Source organism: Aplidium turbinatum, chromosome 6 (genome assembly GCF_918807975.1).
Source record: "Aplidium turbinatum chromosome 6, kaAplTurb1.1, whole genome shotgun sequence".
NCBI lineage: Eukaryota > Metazoa > Chordata > Ascidiacea > Aplousobranchia > Polyclinidae > Aplidium > Aplidium turbinatum.
The window spans coordinates 3301926-3324369 of NC_137477.1; the positions used below are offsets into that span (position 1 = coordinate 3301926).

Consider the following 22444-nt stretch of genomic DNA (forward strand, 5'->3'; position numbering starts at 1 on the left):
CAGTAGTAAATTGTTGTGATCAGGCAGGTGCTTCGGCCATTTCCTCAGTATCGAATTGTTCTTAAGTTATTTAGTCTTTTCAAGTAACAAGGCATTCCGCCCACAAAATGATACTTGATACTTTTTGCGTCACAATGCTTGCCTATTGTCTGGAGTGATTCGCGAGGGTTGTTTTGATTTGACCATTGTTGTGGAAGGTCTCATACAATCGACCACGTGTGTCACTTCGTGATTGTGATTGGTCAAACTGTTTCCTATCAACAAAAGCTCTGTCTGACCTACGCCAGAAGTAATTTGTTGACACGAACTTTTAGACGCAGCCTCTCCGTATGAGCAATAGGCTATTGTCTTCACTGTACACGCTTAATCAGTGTTTGAGGGAGGACATAGATTTTCATCTGCTAGCGTAGACTAATACAAAAACTACAGCCCCCACCTTAACTAAAGTTAAAGAAACAAGTTTAGCCTGATATGAGAAGGTGTGAGCACTTGTGAAAGAGTTTAGTATTTACAGCAGGTAAGAATATGGAAGCACATACCGCATCATCTCCTTCAAAACCCATTGAAATCCCAGGAATGGTAAGCTGCTGATGTAAACTACTGGAGTATTCCAGGCTACTATTTTCTTGAATTGCTAGATTCATAAAACAGATATTATTATTTTATGTTTTTGGTTTTTGTTTCTAATTTTTCTTAAAGGAGTCATTAGTTTACAAACCCTCTTATATGTAGACTAGCTTGAGAGACCACAACTGTCTCTTTACTGATGAAAAATTGTGTTTGAAATCCATGCTTACTAGTGTAAACGAGTGCCAATATATAATATTTCGTAAAATTAACGTGCTGTAAAAGTTGCTGCTTTCTCTAATATCATATAAATCTGCTGATCAGTTAAAACTGTGTAATTATAATTTTGGAATTGTTTTTATAAACAAAAACTGTATTTTGTAGCTTTCTGCAGCAAAAAATCCCGCTGGCGTTTGAATTATTTCAGACTATGCCAATCTTTGATCGATAACTTTTAATGATATGGCCATCAAATTTCGACCCAGAGTAGTAGACTCCAAAACCTTTTATAGCTTTCAATACAGCTTGTTTTATTTTGTTCATAGGGAAATTCAAATGGACCTTCTGACTCTGGAAATCATCATTCTGATCACGCTTCTCATCCACAAGTGAAGCGCTTTTTGGAAACAGAGCACACATTGTCGCAATCTGAGCCTGCGAAGGTTGGTTCTGATCACAGCAATCTCAGTGATGAGGACTCTTTACGGTTGCCTGATGGTTCTCCATCCTTCTCAGCAGTCATGAGTGAACTCCATATTGATCTGAGTCGTGCACACCATGTCCAGGAAGATCACAACTTGCCAATATCTCCTCTTGCTCTTAGCGATCAAAAGCAGGAAGTCTTCTCTCCGGAGCTCGATTCCAGTGAAAGCCAATCTCCAACTTCTGGATCACCAACAACTCCCAAGAAACGCCTTGGAAGCGCGACATCTAGCAAGCCAAGAAACCGTTCTCTATCGTGGAATTATCGCAATAAGATGGCGGCAGAGAGACGCAAACAGCTCCAGCAACTCCACATTCCACAACAAGAATCAAGCAGTGCCCACTCAAGTCCACTTGTTCTAAGGTCGGCACTGATTATGTTTCTCTCATCGCTTGCTATGCAGTTTAAAATTGTCTGTAAATGCAAAAGATTTTGCGAATCTATATCTTAGTTCTAACAGTAATAGTGTGTTTTTATATAGCGCTGTATCCATCGCAGGTATGAGTTGTTCTCCGCGCTGTACAGTACAAAACAGACAGTATGAGGCGTAGCAAAGTACATTATTACTTTAAAATTGCCTAAATTTACCCTTTGTTAAATTTCGGTGCCGTTTATAAAATGTCTTTGGTATGACCCGATAGGATATCGAACCTAGGATCGAATTTTAGGCGGACAATTTGACCTCTCAGCCACTAAGCCATTTTTATGAAGGAATATGCAAGGTTTTATTGTTTTATGCTTTTTTTACTACTTTTAAGTCCGAGTTGTACTTTTCATTTCCTGCAAGGACTAAGGAAGAGCGTACTTCATTGTTAGTTTTGCGTTTATTTTTCACTTTTACTTCCAATATAGTTATTACTTTCTAAAACCTCTACAGCCTGTTCCACCATAAAAGGGGAATGATCAGAAGGTCCTTATTCAAATTCAAATCGATTATTTGCTTTACTTTGTTGCTTGGCATTAGTAGTAATAGTATTTATTGTTTTGTTTTTCACCTTTTGTATTTTAAGGAACTGTGTTAAAGTTATGCAAGCTATCTTCTATATATAATTTTAGTTATTTTTCGTTTCATTTCCTGTAAATTATATCCGTTTTATAAGTATTTTTGAATATTGTTCTGTTGAATGTGTTGAAAAATAGAAACTGAAACAATATTTTCCGAACTTCGAAGTCAACAAATCGATTTAAATTTTTTTTTAAAACCGCTGCTATGGGTTTAGAGGAACTTATGACGTCACAGCATGACATTGTTCGATCACAAATTAAATCTTGTTGCAGGAAATGTAAGAAGACGGCTAGCCAACCCAGTACCCCCCAACCTGTGCGTCTTGTGGCCAAGTATAAAATACTGAACGAAAACATTTCAGTTTCACACGAAGATATTGTAAAAGCGCAAGTTAGGGAGCGCCATCTCGCGGAAGGTTTTGCTGAAGCGAAGTCGATCTTCCACAGCTCCAATTTCGACCGGCTTGGTCGTTCACCTGGGGACAGCGACTGAACAAGGGCGGTTATAATCTTTGAATGTCATCTGCAACGTCATAATCTAGACGAACTGCTACAATTCCTTTGTTTCTCATTTCAATTGCATTGAACTTTTAAAAACTTTCCATTTGCAAGCTGTTCAGTGTTCATGTTGTTGCAAAGAAGAATCAGCGACGACTTATCGCACTACATTATTTATTTGAATGATATTTTTATCAGGTGTTTACTAAACCCTGTTTAGCACAAGAGTTGTTCCAAACCACAATCACTTTCCGTTTGTGGTAAAAATATTAATCACTAAGTTGTTCACAAAGCAGCAATGCGGTTACCAACATTTTGACATTCAAACCCTTGCAACAACAGGTTAAAGTTTTGTTTCTATAATTTTTACTGTATTGTTTTAACTCGCTCTACAAATTTGTTACTGTGTATTTTGTTATCAAAATTTCGGTGTTTTGTAACCTCAGATTACTGACAACCTCAATGCTTTTGTATTGTCTTACTTTCTAACCTTGTTCTGTACATTTTGTATCAAATAATTTGATTAATCTTCAACAATTGAAGCTTTTTTGATTGATCTTGAAGTTCAAGATCAACCAACGCTGGTTCGACTCTTGAAGTGTGCGCTTGAGCAACGCATTAGGCTGATAATATATCGCTCTCCATACAGCTGCACCGAGTGGATGGAATAATTCAGGCAACAAGACTTCAATAATAGGAAACCTCACTCTGTCAATCACGGTGTAAAGCTTGTGTGTACAAGTGTACAAACATGCTACACTGCCAGGATTAAGCTCTCAAAGAAGAAGCTTTCTCAGTTCAAGGACAAAGATTTCCTCAATTAATCACTATGCTTTGTATCTTCACGATAATCTCACAGTCTTGTTGAAGACTTCAATATCCGATCTTGTTTTGATTACGGTATGTGAAATACAACCTATCAAATATTTTTGTTACTTACCTCACCCTTTGCACACCATAATAAAACATCATCACCTCACCAAACCCTGTAGATCTTGTGCAAAAAACTGGATTTTTTACAATTTATATTTTTGCGCAATAATGGCATTTGATGAAGGTTTTGTGATATTATTTATTACTTTGTCTGAAATGAACTTGTCATTGTAACAATTACACATTTGCACGTATGTTACCGCTGGCGTTAGTTTACTGTGTGAGTCTGTACTTTTTGGACTACTGAAACTGGCCTTATGTTTTCTTTGAACCAAAATCCAGTTGGCTGATCGTGTTTCACAACCTTGTCACCTTTTTCCAACTGTATAAAAAAAAAGTAGATACAATGTATGAAATTTCAAATGAAATGATTTTGCTGCATCATCAGCAGATGCTCGTCAACAGAGCTTTGTTACATTGTAAGTTTTATAAATGTAATTCAACGCTGTGATTTTTCAAATGTGTTTTCACGCACATCTACAAGTATACAAAAGTGCTAAGGCTAAAGGTTCAGAGGCTTTCTCAGTCTCAGGGGAATGTCTGAATTATCTCTGAATCTACATCGTTTCGATCCAAGGCCTTATTGAAATCTTATCTCCTTTCAGGTTTTCATGTTGTTCCCTTGCGTTGATATATTGGTAGCCTACATTGTGCATTGTAGCTGATGCTGTTGTTTTGCTTCTGACGTGTAGACTACTTCATGATGGATCGTCTATATACCCGTGTAACCCGTGTAACCCGCGTCGCGCCGAAATTGCGATTGTTTTGTTTGCCTGTTCGCGTGCGGCTGAAATAAATCATATTTGACACTGATGTAGTGATACATAGGGACTTCGGTCCTTCGCAAGCGGTAGAGAACCCACATCCCCCAGTGTAAAGCTATTTATAAAGACCCTAACGGAGTTAAAAAGAGGTTTCCATAGACACTATGAGTTCAAGGCCCCTCGAAACTGGAAGGAAACACAACGTATTCTTTAAGGTTCTTTGGCACTGTGCGTCTGCATCCTTTTCGGAACGTTAGTTTTTGAGACAACTCCTTCTTTTTGTAAAAAATTAAGCTATTTCTTGATATGCTTGCTACGCAATAGCAGTTTTCCCTTCCTTTGGAGGTGTCTTGCTTGAAAGGTCCCTAGTTTTGTAATGGTATCTGACCCAAGTAATCCTCTCATCAGCAATTAGACCTTCAGCAATACTAACTATTCAAACATCGAGAAATTTTAATGAATGCTTTTGCAGGTTAAAGATTCTAGCGAAGGACTCGTCTACCGCCGATAGTGACGTCAGGGCGGTGCTGGGGGAGTTATTACGTCACGCAGAGCTAAGCATCGATCTTGGATTAACAGCCTGCCGTTGCCTCAACAGCAGTGGAAGGTAACATGTCAGCGTGTATTGTTTTTGGTTTGGGAAGTCGTAGAAACACAGGCAGCTTGTAAGGATGGCATACAGCAGATTAGATTATTATCATTACGCCTGGAAATATGTGTAGAGTATGCCAGTCATGCCTGCATATTTTATTTCAAGAGTTGATTGGTGGGACAAAATTTAAAAATTGCGATTAAAATGTTGCACATAGCTCAAGCGTAACTTTGAGAGGGCAACTGATGCAGAACTTTAGCATCGTGCATGTTACAAAATCGTGTCGCCTACACGTAGCTATTTGGTCCAACTCCACTTGGTTAATTGAATGCCGCTTTGAAACCAATTTATGGCTCAAAGGTAATGACAAGCTAACCTATCTGTCATTGATGAGAGACTAGTTTAACTGTAGATGACCTTGAAATTATTAATGAGCATTTGTGATGTAACAAGGTAAATTTGAAAACTGACACTCGAATCCAATAGAATAAGCTCAAGGGTAGAAGGGAGTCATTTATTGTGAAATTGTTGATCGCGACGAGATACCTGTTTAATAAAAAGTTCTAGTTTATAATTTCAAGTTGATGACTTTGAATTTTTTATCACAATTGAGTTAATATACAGGGAAGTACGAATATAATATTTGTTAGTTGTTTATTACGCGTTTAGGTTGTGTAGATTTGATCTACTGTCCGTCAACAGCAGCTATTATGTGTGCGCTAGTTTGTTATTTCAAAAGAGCATATCAGATTAGTATCCATTTATAAGACTCAACATCTTTGCAGTAGGCCACGTAATTTAGCTTTCAGACTTGTAAAAATAATGAATTATTGACCCTCACAATAACAGGCTACGATGCTTAATGTGACGGTCAGCTGGCCACATTTTGTCCATCAAGTTTTAGCTTTTTTTTACAAAATTGTGGTACGACCATGGTGACCATTGCATTGTTCCAGATACGATATATGTGAGTGGGGACTGAAGGAACTCTTGTCACGCTTCACCGGTTCTCGTCACGTGGGTCGAGTGCATGCAGAGCGCCTCCATGCGACCATACAACGGCTCCCGACAAAAGACGCGGTGGATTTCACAGACAAGTTTCTCGAGGGTTTGTTGGCGTTTCGCCTAACCAAATCAGGCTTCTTTAGCGCCTGGATTTAGTTCATGATCTAAATTAGTGGTTGATGGAACTGTCTCGTATTCATTCCAGCGATGACTAACGGAAGGTGCTTCCAAGATCGCAAAATTTGTCAGTTTTACATTGATTCGACGTCTGCAGGGCACACATTATTTAAAATCCGGACCTCACTGCGGAGCAAAAAGTTTAAGTTTGTACATCCCTGGTTTAATTCAACAAAGCGTGAACCAAAACATTTTTTCCATCTCATCCTCCTGGCTCGGAGTGACTCTGATCTACTCACAGATAATGACGTCATAATTGTATTGGACGATGAAGCGCGGAAGGGAATACAACTGTTGCTATGGGAACAAGCCGCCAAGTGCCACGAAGCAGGTGAGTTTAATGCCGCAGCTGCAACATTTTCACAGATTTCAGCTGCACTAAGCCTACTACTTGCAGAACAAAAATATAATACGACCTTTAACAATACCAGTAACTTTGCAAGAAAGACCTAGATTCCTTCAAGTGATGGTTGCATAAATGGCATTCTTTTGGGTGACGGAGATATCATTGGGCAGATTGATTGTGGGATTTATATTTCAACACGAGCTCTTGTCTTTTATTTGACCCAGACCAATTCATCGATTGCAATTATGTAAGTTACGTATTTGTTTGTATATAAGCTCTTTGACGAAGAGCAACAAAAATGACAACTTTCGGTTGTTCAAAACAGTTGTATTAGTTCATTGTAATATCATGGTTAGTTAGTTTTGAATCTTTCTGCTCGGACTGACAAAGCCTTGATAGGTTATTCTTGGTAGTTTCGCATACTTATTGAAGCTTTTGACGCAGGGCCGGTTACCTAGATTGACAGAGTGAAGTTTCCGATTGTTAAAATGTTGTTGCCGGGAAATTATTCCATCCACAACGAGCATTCATCGTCATTTATTATTAATTTTCCTCATTAACGTGTCGACAACGAAAAAAAATAGTAGCCTGCTTGCTACAATAAGCAATGAACCAGCAGGTCGATCAAGAGAACGGTGGCAAAATTGTTTTTTAGGAAAAATAGATTTGTGTTTGTCGTGGTACGACCAATCCTTGCGCCTTTTCCTGTTCGGGAAAAGTTTTGTCGACATCAAAAAGTGCAAAGAATCATCGGAAAATGTGGCAAAACTTCACAGGAACAGAGCCGCCTGCTTATTAAGCTTAGGAAGGCTTACCGAGGTATAGCCTATGCAGCTGCGTAGTTGTTAGCACTTGAGGACAGTGACAACTAGCTGCTGATATTCGTAATCTCTTGTTCAACGTATGAGAAATTCATTTGCAAAACTTTGTTTTGAACTTGATTTAAAACGATAGTCTAGGTCTAGGTTTTAACTTTTTTCACTGTTTCGGCCTATACTCGTTTATCAAACAAGACGACCGGATATACCACATATCCAAATACGCTCTAGCAGATTACAAAACAAACAAGAAATTCTCCAGTCAACCGAAGTAGTTTCATCAATAGGACTAAGCTGTTAACCTAGGAGCATGTATTGCCAACGTTGTTGGTGCATATAATTTTCCCCAATAATAAAGATAATTGTATGTCCTCGCAGGCGGAGGATGCGGCGAGGAAAGCGCTTGATTTTAACGAGGATTGCTTGCTCTCCTATTTCACCACTTTCCAAGTGGCAACAGCGCGCGCAGATCAAACTGAAGGTGAGATTGCTTTGAGACAAAGTCCGGTTCAAGCATATTTGTATAACTGATGCAGTTTAGCCATTCGTTGGTAAGCATTCATTAGTTAAAGTCTGCGTCAATGGTTCAAAGACTCTATCTAAGGATACAAAGCTGCCAGGATTAAGCGCTCGAAGAAGCTTTCTCAGTCCGAGGATAAACATTCTCACAATGAAACCAGTTAACATCTTGGTGTAATGACTTGTGTCCCACTATGACCAGTGGCGTATCTGGGTCGATCACCCCCCCCCCCCTAAAACATAGAAAAGTAACTTTATTTACGGTGTAAGGTTCGGCCCCTAGCTGTGACACGCAAATCTAATTCACTGATACAAATGTGCACCAATTAAGTGCAGAGCTAGATCAGGCCATAGGCCTACATGGGATGGCGAGACAGACAAAATATTAGGTTCTACACTTTACACTAACTTTTGGGAAAAACCTTAGGCTTACAGTGGCAAGTTATCTATTGTTTCATTATTTAAAAGTTCGCACATGCCACTCACTCTTTTTTCAGCAATTAAAGCGATATCTCAGCTAATGGCAAGGGATAACGAAAGCATCCTGAAGAAGGATGGTGACCCCCTTGACACCAGGCATGCCCTCATATGCCTTGCCGCTCAGCATTCCCTCGAGAAAGGCCAGCGTCAAGTTGCTTTGGTAACACTCTATCACCTAGCAACATCGGGAAAGCATGACATGTCAAAGTTGGTCGCTTACCGGTGAGTTTGTTCATTGAAATTTAAGCGATTCTAGCTGTCGGTGTTTTCAGCAAAATTCGTCCCTTATTTAGTTGCTAGCGTCGGGGAATGAGAAGATAAAGTTTTTGTTATTTTAAGCCTTCGGCACTAGCAAGAATAAAGTGGCTAGTTCCTTCTTAGTGGCCTTTTTTATTCAACAACTACCCTCACTCAATGTAGCCTATCACACCCTGGGTGGAAGTGAACGATGTGTTTTTTTCGACAACCATCTGGACAGCAACCACCACGTTGGACTCCTATTGCCAACCTCCTCGTGGTGAGTCCCAGTAATTCACGATTGTGAAGCGAATGGCTGCAACCAGAGACCGCAACTCACAGTGCACCAGGTGCGGTAAAAGGATAAACCCCTCGGCCCCGGTGTCCAGTCCAATAAGAGAAATTTTTCCTCCTGATCTTGAGCAGATGCAATTCTCAGTACAGGCAGCTCCACCTGTCGTAGGCTAAGGGTCGGAGTAACACTGTTCCTCAAACGCAAGAAGAAGAAGCAGGGCGTCCTACCAGGATCGCATGATTGAAACACGTGCGCTTCTCCGCTGCACTACCATATAGGTTATAATCTAAACAATATGGAGTTCTTGTTTGGATGCATTGTCTCATGGGTCCAACCTCTTGTTTGTTTCGATAGGTGCTTGGTACGCCTCTATCTTACCATGTGCGACACTGTTGAAAACGAATCTTCTAAAGACACGGACTTAAAGATGAATGAAGAGATGAATGACGTTCCGATGGAAGAAAGTGGCTCTTTTGATTCTCTTCCTAACGATCGCTCTTCCTTGATGGACGCTGCGATCCAAAGAGTAAATGACGCATTTAAGGTGAGGTTTCCAAACCTGTTGGAAACTATTTCTTTGATTGTATTCAGGCATAAAATTCGGGTTTTTGAAGATTGAGACACTGAGATGTTTACAAACATAAGGAGTACATTCATGTTCCTCCACAAGATCAAGCTACTTGTTGGTTGAACAATGTCAACTGCATAGCCGAGTGGTGACTGGTGAGAGCACTGGAATGGTACTCGAAAGGGAACTGGTTCGAAACCGGTCAAGAGCATATGGCTGTGTCACTGGCAAGACGTTTCTAGTTCGTTTCTGTTTTTTCAAGATGTTTTATGTTTGAAGATGGACACGAAGATTGACTTCACTGCATTACCGCCCACTTAGTGTAAGTTTTCAACCATTGGGCGTATGCCTGGATACGACAAAAAAATTAATTGTTTTTTGTGATTGTTTTTAGGTTTTGGTTCATTTGCGAAAGAACATGAAAGCAGCTGATATGAGGCAATGTGCGGAAGGCCTAAATGTCTTGGTGTTGCCTGGCAACGAGAAGGAAACCATTGATGCGAAACAGTTTGAAAACGAAGTCACGTGGTTTATGAAAATAAGTGAGTTGATAGAAGTTGCTGTCCGTTTGCTTCAAAGAAACTTGGTCTTTATCCAAAACCATCAAGGTAGATCTGTTGTATGCAATGACTCCTACCTCTCTCTCATCCATTCGTTCAAGACGCCTTGGCCGTTTCAGACGGTGACCAACTGTCCAGTCCACGCTCTTATTCCCCAATATCCAAATAATATATCTCAGTATCCGTCTACTTTCTCAAAACACCATTTTTAGTTTTGCCGAGTAGTGTTTTGTCACACATTTGAGTTCGCTGCTGTTAAAGTTAATCAGCAGCCGTTCACTTTACTGCCGAAGACACGTTTGAGAACCGTAAGTTGATGCTGCCACCACTCCCGAATGAAAGCATTAACCATGAGGTTGTTGTTTCAGCTTGGAACATGGCTTTACAATTCAACGACAACCCCAGCAAGATGAAGGGATTGTTTTATCTTTGCAAAGAGGTGAATTATCTTCCCTAACAGAAAATTTATCATTTTTACATTGATTAATTTGATTGTTTGATTAGTTTGATTCTAGCTCAAGGTTGGGCATTCGTTGGGCCGCTGGTACGACCCGACCAACTTCTCTTATTGCTCCGGCTTGAAAACCATTGTACAAAATAGTAAGCAACCCATGAATAGAATCACGCTCAGCCATAGACAGGAGATTAGGAGGAAATATACTCTTTGTTGATAATCAAGTTAAAACAGCAATTGCACTCATACCAGATTTCCAATCCCTGATGTAATTCGTATGAAACTGAGCCGTAGACTTTTTCCGTTGCATTTGAAAGCGGATGTTTATGTGTTTGCTTACCCAGAAACCGAATTTAATTTTTTTTTTTCTAACAAATCCGTTTTCATATCTGTTCAGCTCCTGGACCTACTTGAACCAGACCAAGGTGTTTTGCTTAGGCAGAAGACCTGTTTGCTCATGTGCGCCGCGTGTGGTCTTGCAGTCGCAAGGAACAGTGGATTCAAAGACCAGGTTGTTAATGCAGGTTATCAAATGGCTACTTAACCCTTACGAGGTTGGGCTCTCTGGAGTCTTGCTCAGTTTGGGGGGGGGCTGTCGATTCTTCTTATGCTTTAGGAGTGATATCTCTGTTATTTTTTAAGGTACGGCTTCAAACTTTGGGATTCACTTTGTAAAATTATTCACGCTGAGCATATCCGAAAATTAAACCTACGTGAATTTTAGAACTGCTCATAGACGTTGAAATGTTGAGGTGACTTATGACTTTTGGATTATTTTGCGATTAAAGCAATTGTAGCGTGAGTTTACACATTATTTTTTGGTAGAGTAATGAAGAACATGCATTGCCATGTTGTGATTAAATTTTTTTTACATAATCTCAATTTGAATCTATATTTTTCATGCAAAATAATAACTTTTCCCACGCTCAAAATAAAGCTCGCTTCTTGACTAAAAGAACAATGCTTCATCAATTACATGCAGTAATGAGATTTCTGAACGCGTGTCACACCAATTTGGATTATGATCTTGTGACCTCGGTTCCAAGAACAGCAACTCCTACGCTTTATTAACAAATGTAGACCAGCTGAAGAAGCAGGGTGGCGTTTATCAAATACTATTATGTAATCCACGAAACGAATGGAAGATCATGCAACAAAAAAAGCGGTTTAAATGCAATGTATTGTAGTTGCAACAGCGTCTCTCAATGTAAGTTCAATGTGAACTCGGCTACATACAAGGCTAGTACTAGGAGTAAGATTACCCGATAAAGTCGATGATGCTTTACATAAACAGAAGTCAGAAAGAAATTCAAAATAAAACAGTTACGGTTCATTAATTAACAGAACGTCACAACGCTTTTCATCAAAAGGAAAATCTGTAATGCCTCGGGTCATTTTCTTGTGGATTCAATAAGCTCTCTAAGATTCATATGCCACACACTAAAATCCAAACAATATTTAGATTTATTCAAAGTAGTATTTATTATGCGTCAAATCATTGTGAACCTGGAGAAATACTTTACAAAGAATTAGCTGCCTTTTTTTTTTTGCCTAATGGGCGTTTATGCGATAAAAATGTCAGTTTGGCAGCAAAATATTGATAAGTATTTTGATTTGGTTACAGCAATACCGGACTGCAGCAATTGGCACAAGGCTCTTGCAGCAACGTTTTTCAACTTGATTCAATGGTAAAGCAACCTGTGTTCTGTCAGGTTATGTACACACAAATTCAGAAATATTTAAGAATATGCAATGAGGCACATTGAAATTACAAGTGGCTGCACATTTACAGTTCGATAATACGAGAAATTGAATACAACGCTAATACAATCATTTCGACGTGGATTCAACATTGCAAGACGATGTAAACATGCGCGGGTTTGCAATTAGATTACTTCTCTTCTGTCCTTGTTTGTATAAAAGTCATAAAATCAGTCGTTGTATCCGTGCTAAAATTCAGCTATGCTCAAACCGCATTATATTGATATTTTCTAAATAGAAAATGGATTTATAAAATATGAATACAATACTGTTTCAGCATATAAAAATGCTGAATTTTACATCGAGTATTACGATTAGTTTTATGACCCACTTTTTATACAAAAAAGGATAGATGATTTTGATAAGCAATCTAATTGCAAAACCGCACATGTTTACAAGTATTCAACGTCTTGATATGTTGAATCAACGTAAAAATAGCTATCTGTCTAATAAAAGGAAAAAAGGAAAATCTCTCATTGAGCTCCGCGTTTTATTTAGGCTGTGGTTGAAGCCAAAGTTTATAAAACCGCAATCATTCAAATAGTTTATTCTGCGCAAAAGCAAACTTGACATACTCGTATGGAATGTGCAGGGCATAAAGGCTTTTCACAGCATTGACATTGGCCACGGTTTTTTGGTAGTTTATTTTTTGTGGCTTTGGCACCTTCTCAATAAGCAAACGCAGTAGTTGTCCACCGTGGGGACTTCGCTTTGCACGTGAATGAACCAACCCATCCTTTGGTCGATGATATCGGTGCCACCCTTTGTGAAGTCGTAAAGCTTATACAAGCCTGGCTTCTTTTTGCCGTCATCCTTGGTAATCCCCAATAGAGGTTGCATGGTCGTCAACATCAACACATTCCGCATGCCAGAGTTCTTCGTTTTTACTACATAAGAATGTAGGCTGAGATCAGCCTCACTCGTCTGCCAATAAATTTCGTACGAAGATTTCTCCCTACCACTCACTTGCTTCACTTCCAGGGGTATTCCTCTACGTATAGCGTTGAGGGTTCCAGCTGACGTTATACCCCTGTCAAGCAACCACTGCGCGAGTGGTATGGAGGTGTAAAAGCGGTCATACAAAATATTCCGACCTTGAAGGTCACCGTGTTGTTCCAGGCTCATCACCATTCCTTTTACCAGTTCTTCTGTTCCACAAACGTAAAAATTAAATGGCTCTTCCTTCGGTTTACCTGAATAGACCGATGCCGCAAATGTGTATGGGAATCTGCTGGCGTTTACCGACTTGAACAGAAGGCCATATTTCGCAGGCTTGTTTGGATTATATTGCTTGAAGGCAATTTGTGTCCTCATGGGGTATAGCGTTTTGTCCAACGACAAGTAGTCACCTGGAATGACATGTTTGCCGCAGTTTTCGTTAAACATTTCGAAAACGACTCGAAATGCGGCCAACCGGTCATTCTTCCAACGATGCGGCCTAGTATTTTGGTCGTCGAACGAAATGTTCGAAAATAAAAATTTAAAGCGGTTCTTGCTCATTGTTGCACTAAACACGGGATGTCCTTGCAGTTGATTGAACAATACATCCGTGGAATGACCAGCCTGTCCTAAAAGCCCCCGAAAATACTCCAATTCAACAAAGGCCAGCATCTCCTCGTTGTTGGTTGGGCCAAAATAGCAGTACCTGCTGTCATCTAAAATTCTCTCTGGCAATTGAGAAATGAGTGTGGCAATTTTTCTATTTGTTTCTTGAACAATAATGTTCAAAATGTTTAAAGAAAAAAATAGTTCCCATGCTTGCCGAGGGGTCTTGGCTTCTTTGGCTTCTCCTCTAACACCAATCGGGCCAGATATAATGTTAGCCCGGCCCCTTCTCCCATTGTGCACCGGTCTCGCATTAGACCAAGTAATGCTGACGCCGCCCTCTTGTCTGTTCTTTGGCTTTTCTACAAAAGTTGTATAAGACTTCAGTGTGTCAGGAAAACTCAACAGCATCGTAGTTGTTCATGTCGAGATAGGAATCTATGCTGTTCACCAGTCTTTTCGATGTTATAATCCGTCCTGATGGCGCAAACTCCGGTTGAACATCGCCCATGGAAGGTAACTGGTCGTCAATCTCGATCGGAATCGCTGTTGCGGAAGTTGACGGAGAAGAATCCGCTTCTTCATCTGAATCGGAGTGCCATAAATCCTCCAAATCATCCACCTGGCTTTCGTCGTCAGAATCCAGTAAAACATGTTGCAATATTTCTTCAGCACTGAATCCTTGCCTTGCCATGTTTTATTTAAAAGTGAAAAGGACGTAATTTTTTTAATAATGGCGTTGAAATACTAAAGAAAATGTATAATGAAACAAATTGTTAGTCCCATAGAAACTAGTTAGAAAAAAACTGTTACACAGAATTATAAAAATCGAGAATAAATCAAAACTTTGCAATATAATAAATTGTCAGACCGTTGTTAAAAATTGTGAAGTGCACTTTACATATTTACTGATGATGAAACTATATGAATGCTATGGTTATCTATGGTGATTCAGATTAGCTTTTTGAGCAATGCTTCACGTTTATGATAAACTACACGTAGAAGGGAAATCCAACAGGCGTTTGCACAATATCGTCGTTTAGCGACGTAGATTCGACGAAAGCGGCGTAATAATTAGTAGGCCTACCTGGTATCAATATTGGCTGTTTCTGCAATGTTGCGTTATGACCATGAACGCCACGTGGCTTGAAAAACAACATTATAACGCTGAATGAAACCATGTGCATGAAACTGATAATCTATCTAATAAAATTATCTCTGATGTAAATTCAACGATTGGGCAATGGTATGTCTCAACAAAATTACCAAATATTCCATCATTTTGACGGCTAGAATGCATTGTTGAACCTAAACCGAAAAATATAGATGCGCTGTTCATTCATAATTTTTGATATCTGTTTATATGTTTAGTGAAAATAAGCTGTCATTCTTGTTATTATATTGAAAACGAAAAGAGCAGTTTGCAAAACGTCTATATTACCATGAATGCGGTTTCATCTATTTTGATTGTCCCTTGCTGTAGGCCTACTCAGGCAAGTTGTAATTATCACTTCACATGAGACAACTTGACAAGTAAATACACAAGTTTTCACAATTTATGACGAGTTATAGCACATGGAAATGTTACGCTACAATTGCTTTGCGAGGTACTGCATCGCGGTTTAGTTTATCAGTGACAGTGAACCTGGTACAAGAAGCCTCGAATATATTGATTCAACTAAGCTGCATCACGTATAAACGTGGTGGAACGATCGTCCTTTTCACAAAAGCGTGATGTTCTGGTTTATCCTACACAAATGAGAAGCGTATTGCATTTCAAATCTTTACATGTCGACTTGGAAATAAATGTTTACAAGTATATGTGAGAAGCTTTGGGAACATCGACGCCTTTTCTGCTTTTGATAGTGTGTCGGACAAAAGGAAAGATTTGAAACCAAAATCATAATATGTTACAGAGCAGCTTCTATAGTAGGCAATAACGTTGTAGCCTATGCTTTGTTTGATTGAAAGGACATAATTGTCTGCGAAAAACTATTCTCGCTCTAGATGCATTGGCACCAAGTCTTATGTTTAATTTTACGCAATTTCAACCGCAAGCGACGGTAACTCATCGTATCAAAGTTGAAGCTTTTCTTGTATCGACGTCGCTTATAAGCCGTGGTGAGAACAAAAGGTCCACGCATACTGTCAATTTCCTTCACGCTGTGAAGCAGTTAGGATTAACGAGACATGGGCCAAATTAATTACTTTCATCCAGCTGGTGGGAAAATTTTGAACAATAGAATATGAAATATTTCAGAGGATGTGCTGAGAAATGCCTTATATCTCTCAATTTATAACCTTTATTCGCTCAAAATTTCAGCTCAATAGAGGTGAATGAAAGTTAGGAAAAGTCAAGAAATCTCATAGTCGCAGCCTCAGTGGTTTTAGAGATACAACTGTTGATGCAAAAAAGTTGAATTGACAGCCCCCCCCCCAACCTTCAAACAGTTAAAAGTCTTCAGAATGGGTCGCCAAACGAAAAGTTTTATTCTAAAACTTTTACTCTAACAAGGTTTTATCTTAATAAAAGAAATAATTGCCTATTTTTATTATTTATTTGAATTACATCGGGCGATGTTTTGTTGGGCAAATGTTTTTTGGTGATATTTTGTTTCTCGGTCTTCTTACCAGAGAACAGGATACACTGGCGGCCTTTAAAGGCGGGCCTTCCACTCTATTCTAGAACGTTGGGCATGAAAGGTAGATTCTTATTGTACCGCACTTTTTAGAGTAGAGTGTCTTGTCCCTTTCACTCGATTACTTTTCAGTAGCTCCTTACACCCAATGTATTATTTTTTCTTTGAGTGGACATTGTTTTTCAACATCCATCTCAGCTGGGTACTGAATTGGCTTCACATAACTGGAAGGCGTAAACCTTATCACTTTGGCCATCTCATTGTTGAGTTCAGTGCTTTATTTTAGGAGAAATAACGTTCTTTTCTTGCTTTTCAGCGCACCGAGTTGGAAGAAGTGGTTCGCATACTCACTGGATGTCGATCAATCTGTGGTTTGTTAGCGGAGGTTCAGGGCTCTGAAAACCCACGGAAAGAAGACAAGAGTCCGACCTTGTTAGCGCTTTATCATTTTGAAGCTCTAGCAAAGTTGACAAAGTTTAGTGAGAATAGCGAACCACGAGAAGTGGAGAACTTGTTCAATGAAATTCGTCAACTCCAGCACGCTGACGCCAAAACATTTGAAACAGTGGCAGGTACGGTGACGTCACATGTCTCAACTTTTGTGTTCGGGATTCGCAAACACATTGTCGTAAACAAGATCAAGCTTGCAAAGAAAGTTTCTCAGTCCGAACATAAAGATTCGTACAACCCATCAAAAACGTGTGGCTACTGATATAAAGGTTTAACTGCCATTATACAAATGCTTTGATAAGGAAATGAAGCATAAAAATGGGTCCTCGATTATTAGATACAATGTTTGTTATAAGCCCAAGAGCTGTTAATAGCTTCTGTGATCGTCATTTAGCAAATTTAGGATGAAAGTCTGATAACAACGCCCGTATCTCTCTTACTGTTTGGTTATCACAGCTCTCTCAATGGAGTCGCCAGCTTATCACCCTGAAATATGTAAAATGGCGTTGAAACTCTCGCTCAAAAGTCTCAACCTACAGGTGGGGCCTGACACAAGCGAAGACGCCAGAGCGGAAATCTTTAAGAGAAAAAGGTGATCAACATATAAACTGCACAATGTTCTAAATAAATGAACTTTAAAGGTGTACTAGTCAGTTCCCGTTTCGGCGTATTACAGTTTAATCTCACCCATCATAGTTTTCGGCCATGGTTAGCAGTAGCGTTGACAGAAAGTCCAGGAGGCGCTTTCGGACCCTGACCCGGGGTCATTTTAATGCCCAGATTCTTTTTAGAAGACCGTAGATTTAGAGCAACGAAAACCCCAAGCACTCTTTGGAGTATTATTTTTTTCTTTAAAAAGGTATTTTGGGGGGCCCGAGCCTTGTTGATATTGGGCCTAAATTATCCTCTTAATGGCTTAGATGGTCAGAGTGCTTGCACTACATACGAAGGGGCGTCGGTTCGACTCCTATCAAGGGCACATGCTTGAAGGGTTAGATTGGCTTCTTTGCCTTCCGTCCACTTAATTTAAATCGTCAACCACCGGACGTAAGCCTGGATACGATGAACGAAATATAGTCACCTGTTTTTTTATGTGTCTTACCAAACAATTGAACCGACAACCCTTCGGGCGTCGGTCAGACCTTTCCATCGCTCTGCCACGCATTTGACAGCTAGGTAGGGTGTCTTGATGACTTCATAATTTGTGCTTAAGACGCGTTAACGACGTCAGTATGAAATTGAACCCGCTTTATGACAGCACAACTACGCTCGGGTGATCACGTCACCCCATAATGTGCTTTCCAGCTCACTGTACCGGTCCCTGATAGAGACTTGTTTGAAGGAGGGGAGCTCCAGTGATCCATCCACCAAGGAGGAGTGCAGGACTTACTTCAACGAGGTTTATCAAATAGTTCAAAATAGCAAAAGGACGGTGAGTGTAACCTCCTTCCTGTTTGTTTGACTGCTGCCCTGAGCTGCTGTAGGCTGGTTCTAATGGACACGAAACAACAAGTCTCATCTACCCGAACTAAACTCGATAATGGCCTTCCAAACTTACACGATAAAGGACACATCGGTTAGGGTTAGACATCTTATAACTATTGTGTTAACGGCAGAACCTTGTGAAATAATAATTTTTCACTATGAAGCAGTGATCCCAAATTTCTACTCGCGTATCATTTGGAGGTTTTGTAGCCTACAGTCTTTCGATAGCCTACCACTTGCCTTCGGAAAATCTTACAGTGACACACTGAAAGCATGATTGCTATTTGAACAGAATCGGTCCTAGAGACCCAAACGAAGCAGAAACCCCATTTTTCTTGCTATTCTAAAATTGTCAGTCAAAAAAATCACTTTCTTGTTACGTCTTTCCAAAAAAGAGCTCACTCCAATCTCGTTTAGTTTCCTGAGGTGGACAAGCTTTGGTTCTCAATTCGCTCTTGGAACGTCGGTGTCCGACTCTTCACTGCGTGTCAGGTGGTGGAAGCAGAGAAATGGTGTTCTCTCTCACTTCGCCTGCTTGCTCAACTGGAGCGGTTTAAAGACAGTTACGAGAGTCACGTAAGTAAAATGAATTTTGTCATTTTTTTAACAACACATCCTACAGGTCAGATGTTCAAAGCCTCTACATTACAAGTTGCGGAACGGTTAGGAATAACCTATCAAAGGGTATAGGATAAAGATTCGAACAAACCAGACCAACAAGCTACATATAGGCAGTGATGTACGCGCATACAAACAATATTGACGCCGTCAGCGTAAACGCAAACGTTCGAAAAACCATACGCCGTATGCGTCAACGTAACTTGTAAAAAAGTTGGCGGCGTCAGCGCATACACTAGCGTAAACTAATTTTGTTTGCTAGGTGCCAAACATTTACACGGTATAAACCACTCGAAACAAACAAGTTTCATTTTGAATTTCCACGAAGAAACACAAGCATCTGAAAGTGTTCATCTGACGTTTTGCTGTGTTTTGGTTCCAATATGTCTTTGCCCATTGAAAACATTCTTTCAACTGCAGCGCTTGAAGGTATTGGCGTGTAGTAGCGAAAAAAATACATTAAAAAGTATGCATTGACGCTATACTAGGGTGTTTCAAAATTTCACCACTTTTAAATTTCAAAACGAGTACCTTTTTTTCTGATGGAGTTTTGGCCGCTGATTACGAATCTGGCATTATTTTTTCATTATGACGTCATCTTGAGGGTGCCCCACGCGATTTTTCGCGTTTTTTCAATATCTCGAAAACTACTTGGGCTAGACGTATGGAATTTGTATCAAATGATGCAGAATATACAATTTCCTATCTCTACTTAAGAGTGTTTAAAGTCGTATCTGCTTCAGAAAAAAAGTTATTTGAGAAAAACACTTTTTTATTGTTTTTACATCCATTCCATATCTATAATCTTCGAGCTATATGACAATACATTGTGACGTCAATTCGGTAATTGGTAATAACAATGGTAATTGTTTGTAAATCAACGATGATAATTGTTTGTTGACAATACGGGTCTTAAGGGATAAAAACAATTTCCAATTTGAATTTAGTTGGTCAGTTTTAAATGCAGTATAAGCAGGGATATGGCATGGTTGAGATCTGTTGAGGTTAAGTCTCTGATAGTCTCGAAAAAGTTACTTGGAAATACATTACCAACGTGTAGAGAAGTTATAGAGCACTATCATTATATTCAGCAGCTTTTAATGGATACAGACACTAAATTTTTGAAGAAAACTCCAGGATTCAATGATATCAAAGATGTAGTTATGAATGACATAGTTCAACTGTGGAGAAGAGCCAGCTTGCCTGCTATCGAGTTGAGAAGTATCCATACAAAACTGAAGCAACTTATTCACAAGTTTGCTGTGGCAAGAAAACGTGCCAAGAAATTGAAACTTATTTCAATCAGCGATGGCTGGCTCGACCAGCTCTTTGATATAACCAAGTGCCGGTGTGAAATACCAGATATATTTCAAATGTATAAAGGTTAGCTGATTTGTAGTTGCAGTTTCGACCACAGAGTTCCAGAAAAAGAAATTATGTTTCTGAAAGATCAAAGATCCGTTAGAAGAATGATTTTATCTTCATCCAAAGATGCACTGTTTAAGTGTTTAATATACACAAGCTGCAGAGTGTAATCAAGCTCAATCGACGCACCACGGCGGAAGATGATATTGAGAAAACCACATCCAGTAAATTAAGAGCTACAATAAACGGAGGCCTATCCAATTCTAAAGTTTTGTTCAATTCGTTGAGACCGCGCCAGCTCGATTTAAATATAAATTCTAATGAGAGCAATGATGATGTTTTGGAAGCAGAGACGAGTGATAATGTTAGGGACACGTCAACCTATTTCGACCTGGATTACCAACCTGCTCCCAAGCATCTTGCAGGAGGAAAAGCTTACCTTAAAAAACGTTTATTTTCGATCAGTACCAGTGACTGTGTTAAAGCAGACCGTCATTTAGTGTCGATTCGCCAACAATCCGATCTGCAGCGATCAACTGTTGGAGAAAAAAATATTTCTGCTTCGCCAACAACTGTACTTCGAAAGCGCGAGCAGTGTCGACTTGAAGCTTTAAATCAATGTGAGTAAGAGCTGAAACATGCTAAAGCAATTCAATTATGCTATGATGGAATAATCATAAACAAAATGGACAGGTACATCTTTTTGGGACAATTTGTGGATACAGGAGTCAAATGTGAAAAAGTTATAGCTGTGAAAACTTTTTTGGAAGGAATTTCGGTAACTTCTCAGACCATTTTTAACTGTGTTACCGAGCAAATTTGTGAGGATACTTTAAGTAAAATATATTCAGTTATGTCAGATACTACTGCATTAAACACAGGGAAAAAATCTGGTATAAATAAGCGCCTGGCCGATTTCTTCATGGAACGGCATGGTCGAGGCATCCACACATTGGAATGCTTATTTCATGTTAATGAAATATATTTCACTCATGTCATCTAAAAAATCGAAAATCACAATTGTAATTGTCATATAGCTCGAAGATTATCGATATGGATATAAAAACAATAAAAAAGTGTTTTTCTCAAATTACTTTTTTTCTGAAGCAGATACGACTTTAACCTCTCGTAAGTATAGATAGGAAATCGTATATTCTGCATCATTTGATACAAATTCCATACGTCTAGCCCAAGTAGTTTTCGAGATATTGAAAAAACGCGAAAAATCGCGTGGGGCACCCTCAAGATGACGTCATAATGAAAAAATAATGCCAGATTCGTAATCAGCGGCCAAAACTCCATCAGAAAAAAAGGTACTCGTTTTGAAATTTAAAAGTGGTGAAATTTTGAAACACCCTACGCTATACGCTAAAAAACCGCGAAAACTTTACGGCGTTGCCTCAAGCGCAAACTATCCAAAAAATGTGGCCGCAAGCGTTAGCGTATACAAAAGTTTGCGGCGTATACGTACATCTCTGCATATAGGCTATAGTTTTAACGTGGACTCGAAAGTTTTGCAATTGTGATTGAAGTAAGGTAGCTTATTGCTCAAAATTTAATTTTTTATCTCAATTTAACGTAAGATTATAAATTTACCAAATTTGCAGATGAACTTGGTGTACCAAGAAATTCTTGCCAAGAAGGATGCTATGAAATCGCGGACTCTCGGTGAATAAGCTTTCCTCATAAAGATTTAGTCTTTTAACGTTTTTTCTTTGTTCTTTTTCACGTTGTTTTATGCGGAATTGCAACTTATTACAAATTTCACCATCACTTCAGTGGATTTCAGGGATCAAACTCAGACATGTTGAGTGGTCACAACGGGAAACAGATGAAGTTGTAATATAGTAACTTCACTAGCAATGCCACTGAAACGTTCTGTAACGATTTTTTAACGCAATAATGGATTTGTGTACCTTGAGAAGCTTGTCATACCGGCTTCGATGACATAGTTGATGATTGGTTGTTCTTTGAGTACGGTTTGTATTTCTGATCACCACAGCTCTAACACCGCATGCCAATACATAGCAGGTTTCTACAAAGAGGTAGAAGCGACAGAA

General features: G+C 39.3%; 2 protein-coding genes across 2 annotated transcripts in view; both read left to right on the forward strand.

The window, feature by feature from the left end:
* LOC145772334 (testis-expressed protein 11-like) overlaps window positions 1-22383 on the forward strand; it is a 30982-nt gene extending 8599 nt beyond the window's left edge. Inside the window, exons 8-22 of the mRNA XM_082584207.1 lie at window positions 4943-5077; window positions 6019-6170; window positions 6486-6575; window positions 7246-7409; window positions 7787-7889; window positions 8425-8629; window positions 9294-9483; window positions 9902-10049; window positions 10436-10506; window positions 10919-11032; window positions 16783-17038; window positions 17373-17508; window positions 18222-18348; window positions 18819-18977; window positions 21992-22383. Coding sequence (XP_082440333.1) covers window positions 4943-5077; window positions 6019-6170; window positions 6486-6575; window positions 7246-7409; window positions 7787-7889; window positions 8425-8629; window positions 9294-9483; window positions 9902-10049; window positions 10436-10506; window positions 10919-11032; window positions 16783-17038; window positions 17373-17508; window positions 18222-18348; window positions 18819-18977; window positions 21992-22060 — 2119 coding nt within the window. The 3' untranslated portion in view covers window positions 22061-22383. The remainder of the gene's footprint in view (window positions 1-4942; window positions 5078-6018; window positions 6171-6485; window positions 6576-7245; window positions 7410-7786; window positions 7890-8424; window positions 8630-9293; window positions 9484-9901; window positions 10050-10435; window positions 10507-10918; window positions 11033-16782; window positions 17039-17372; window positions 17509-18221; window positions 18349-18818; window positions 18978-21991) is intronic.
* On the forward strand, window positions 311-4509 carry LOC145772335 (uncharacterized). The gene is made up of 3 exons (XM_082584208.1): window positions 311-579; window positions 1113-1633; window positions 2549-4509. Exons 1-3 carry the CDS (start codon window positions 526-528, stop codon window positions 2766-2768), a joined length of 795 nt encoding a protein of 264 aa, XP_082440334.1. The 5' UTR covers window positions 311-525; the 3' UTR covers window positions 2769-4509.
* Window positions 22384-22444: the final 61 nt, after the last annotated feature.

Coding starts and splice junctions, on each gene's coding strand:
- LOC145772335 (XM_082584208.1), top strand. CDS start 526: ATGGAAGCACATACCGCATCATCTCCTTCAAAACCCATTGAAATCCCA. Junction 580..1,112: donor CCATTGAAATCCCAGGAATG/GTAAGCTGCTGA, acceptor TTTTGTTCATAG/GGAAATTCAAATGGACCTTC. Junction 1,634..2,548: donor TCAAGTCCACTTGTTCTAAG/GTCGGCACTGAT, acceptor ATCTTGTTGCAG/GAAATGTAAGAAGACGGCTA.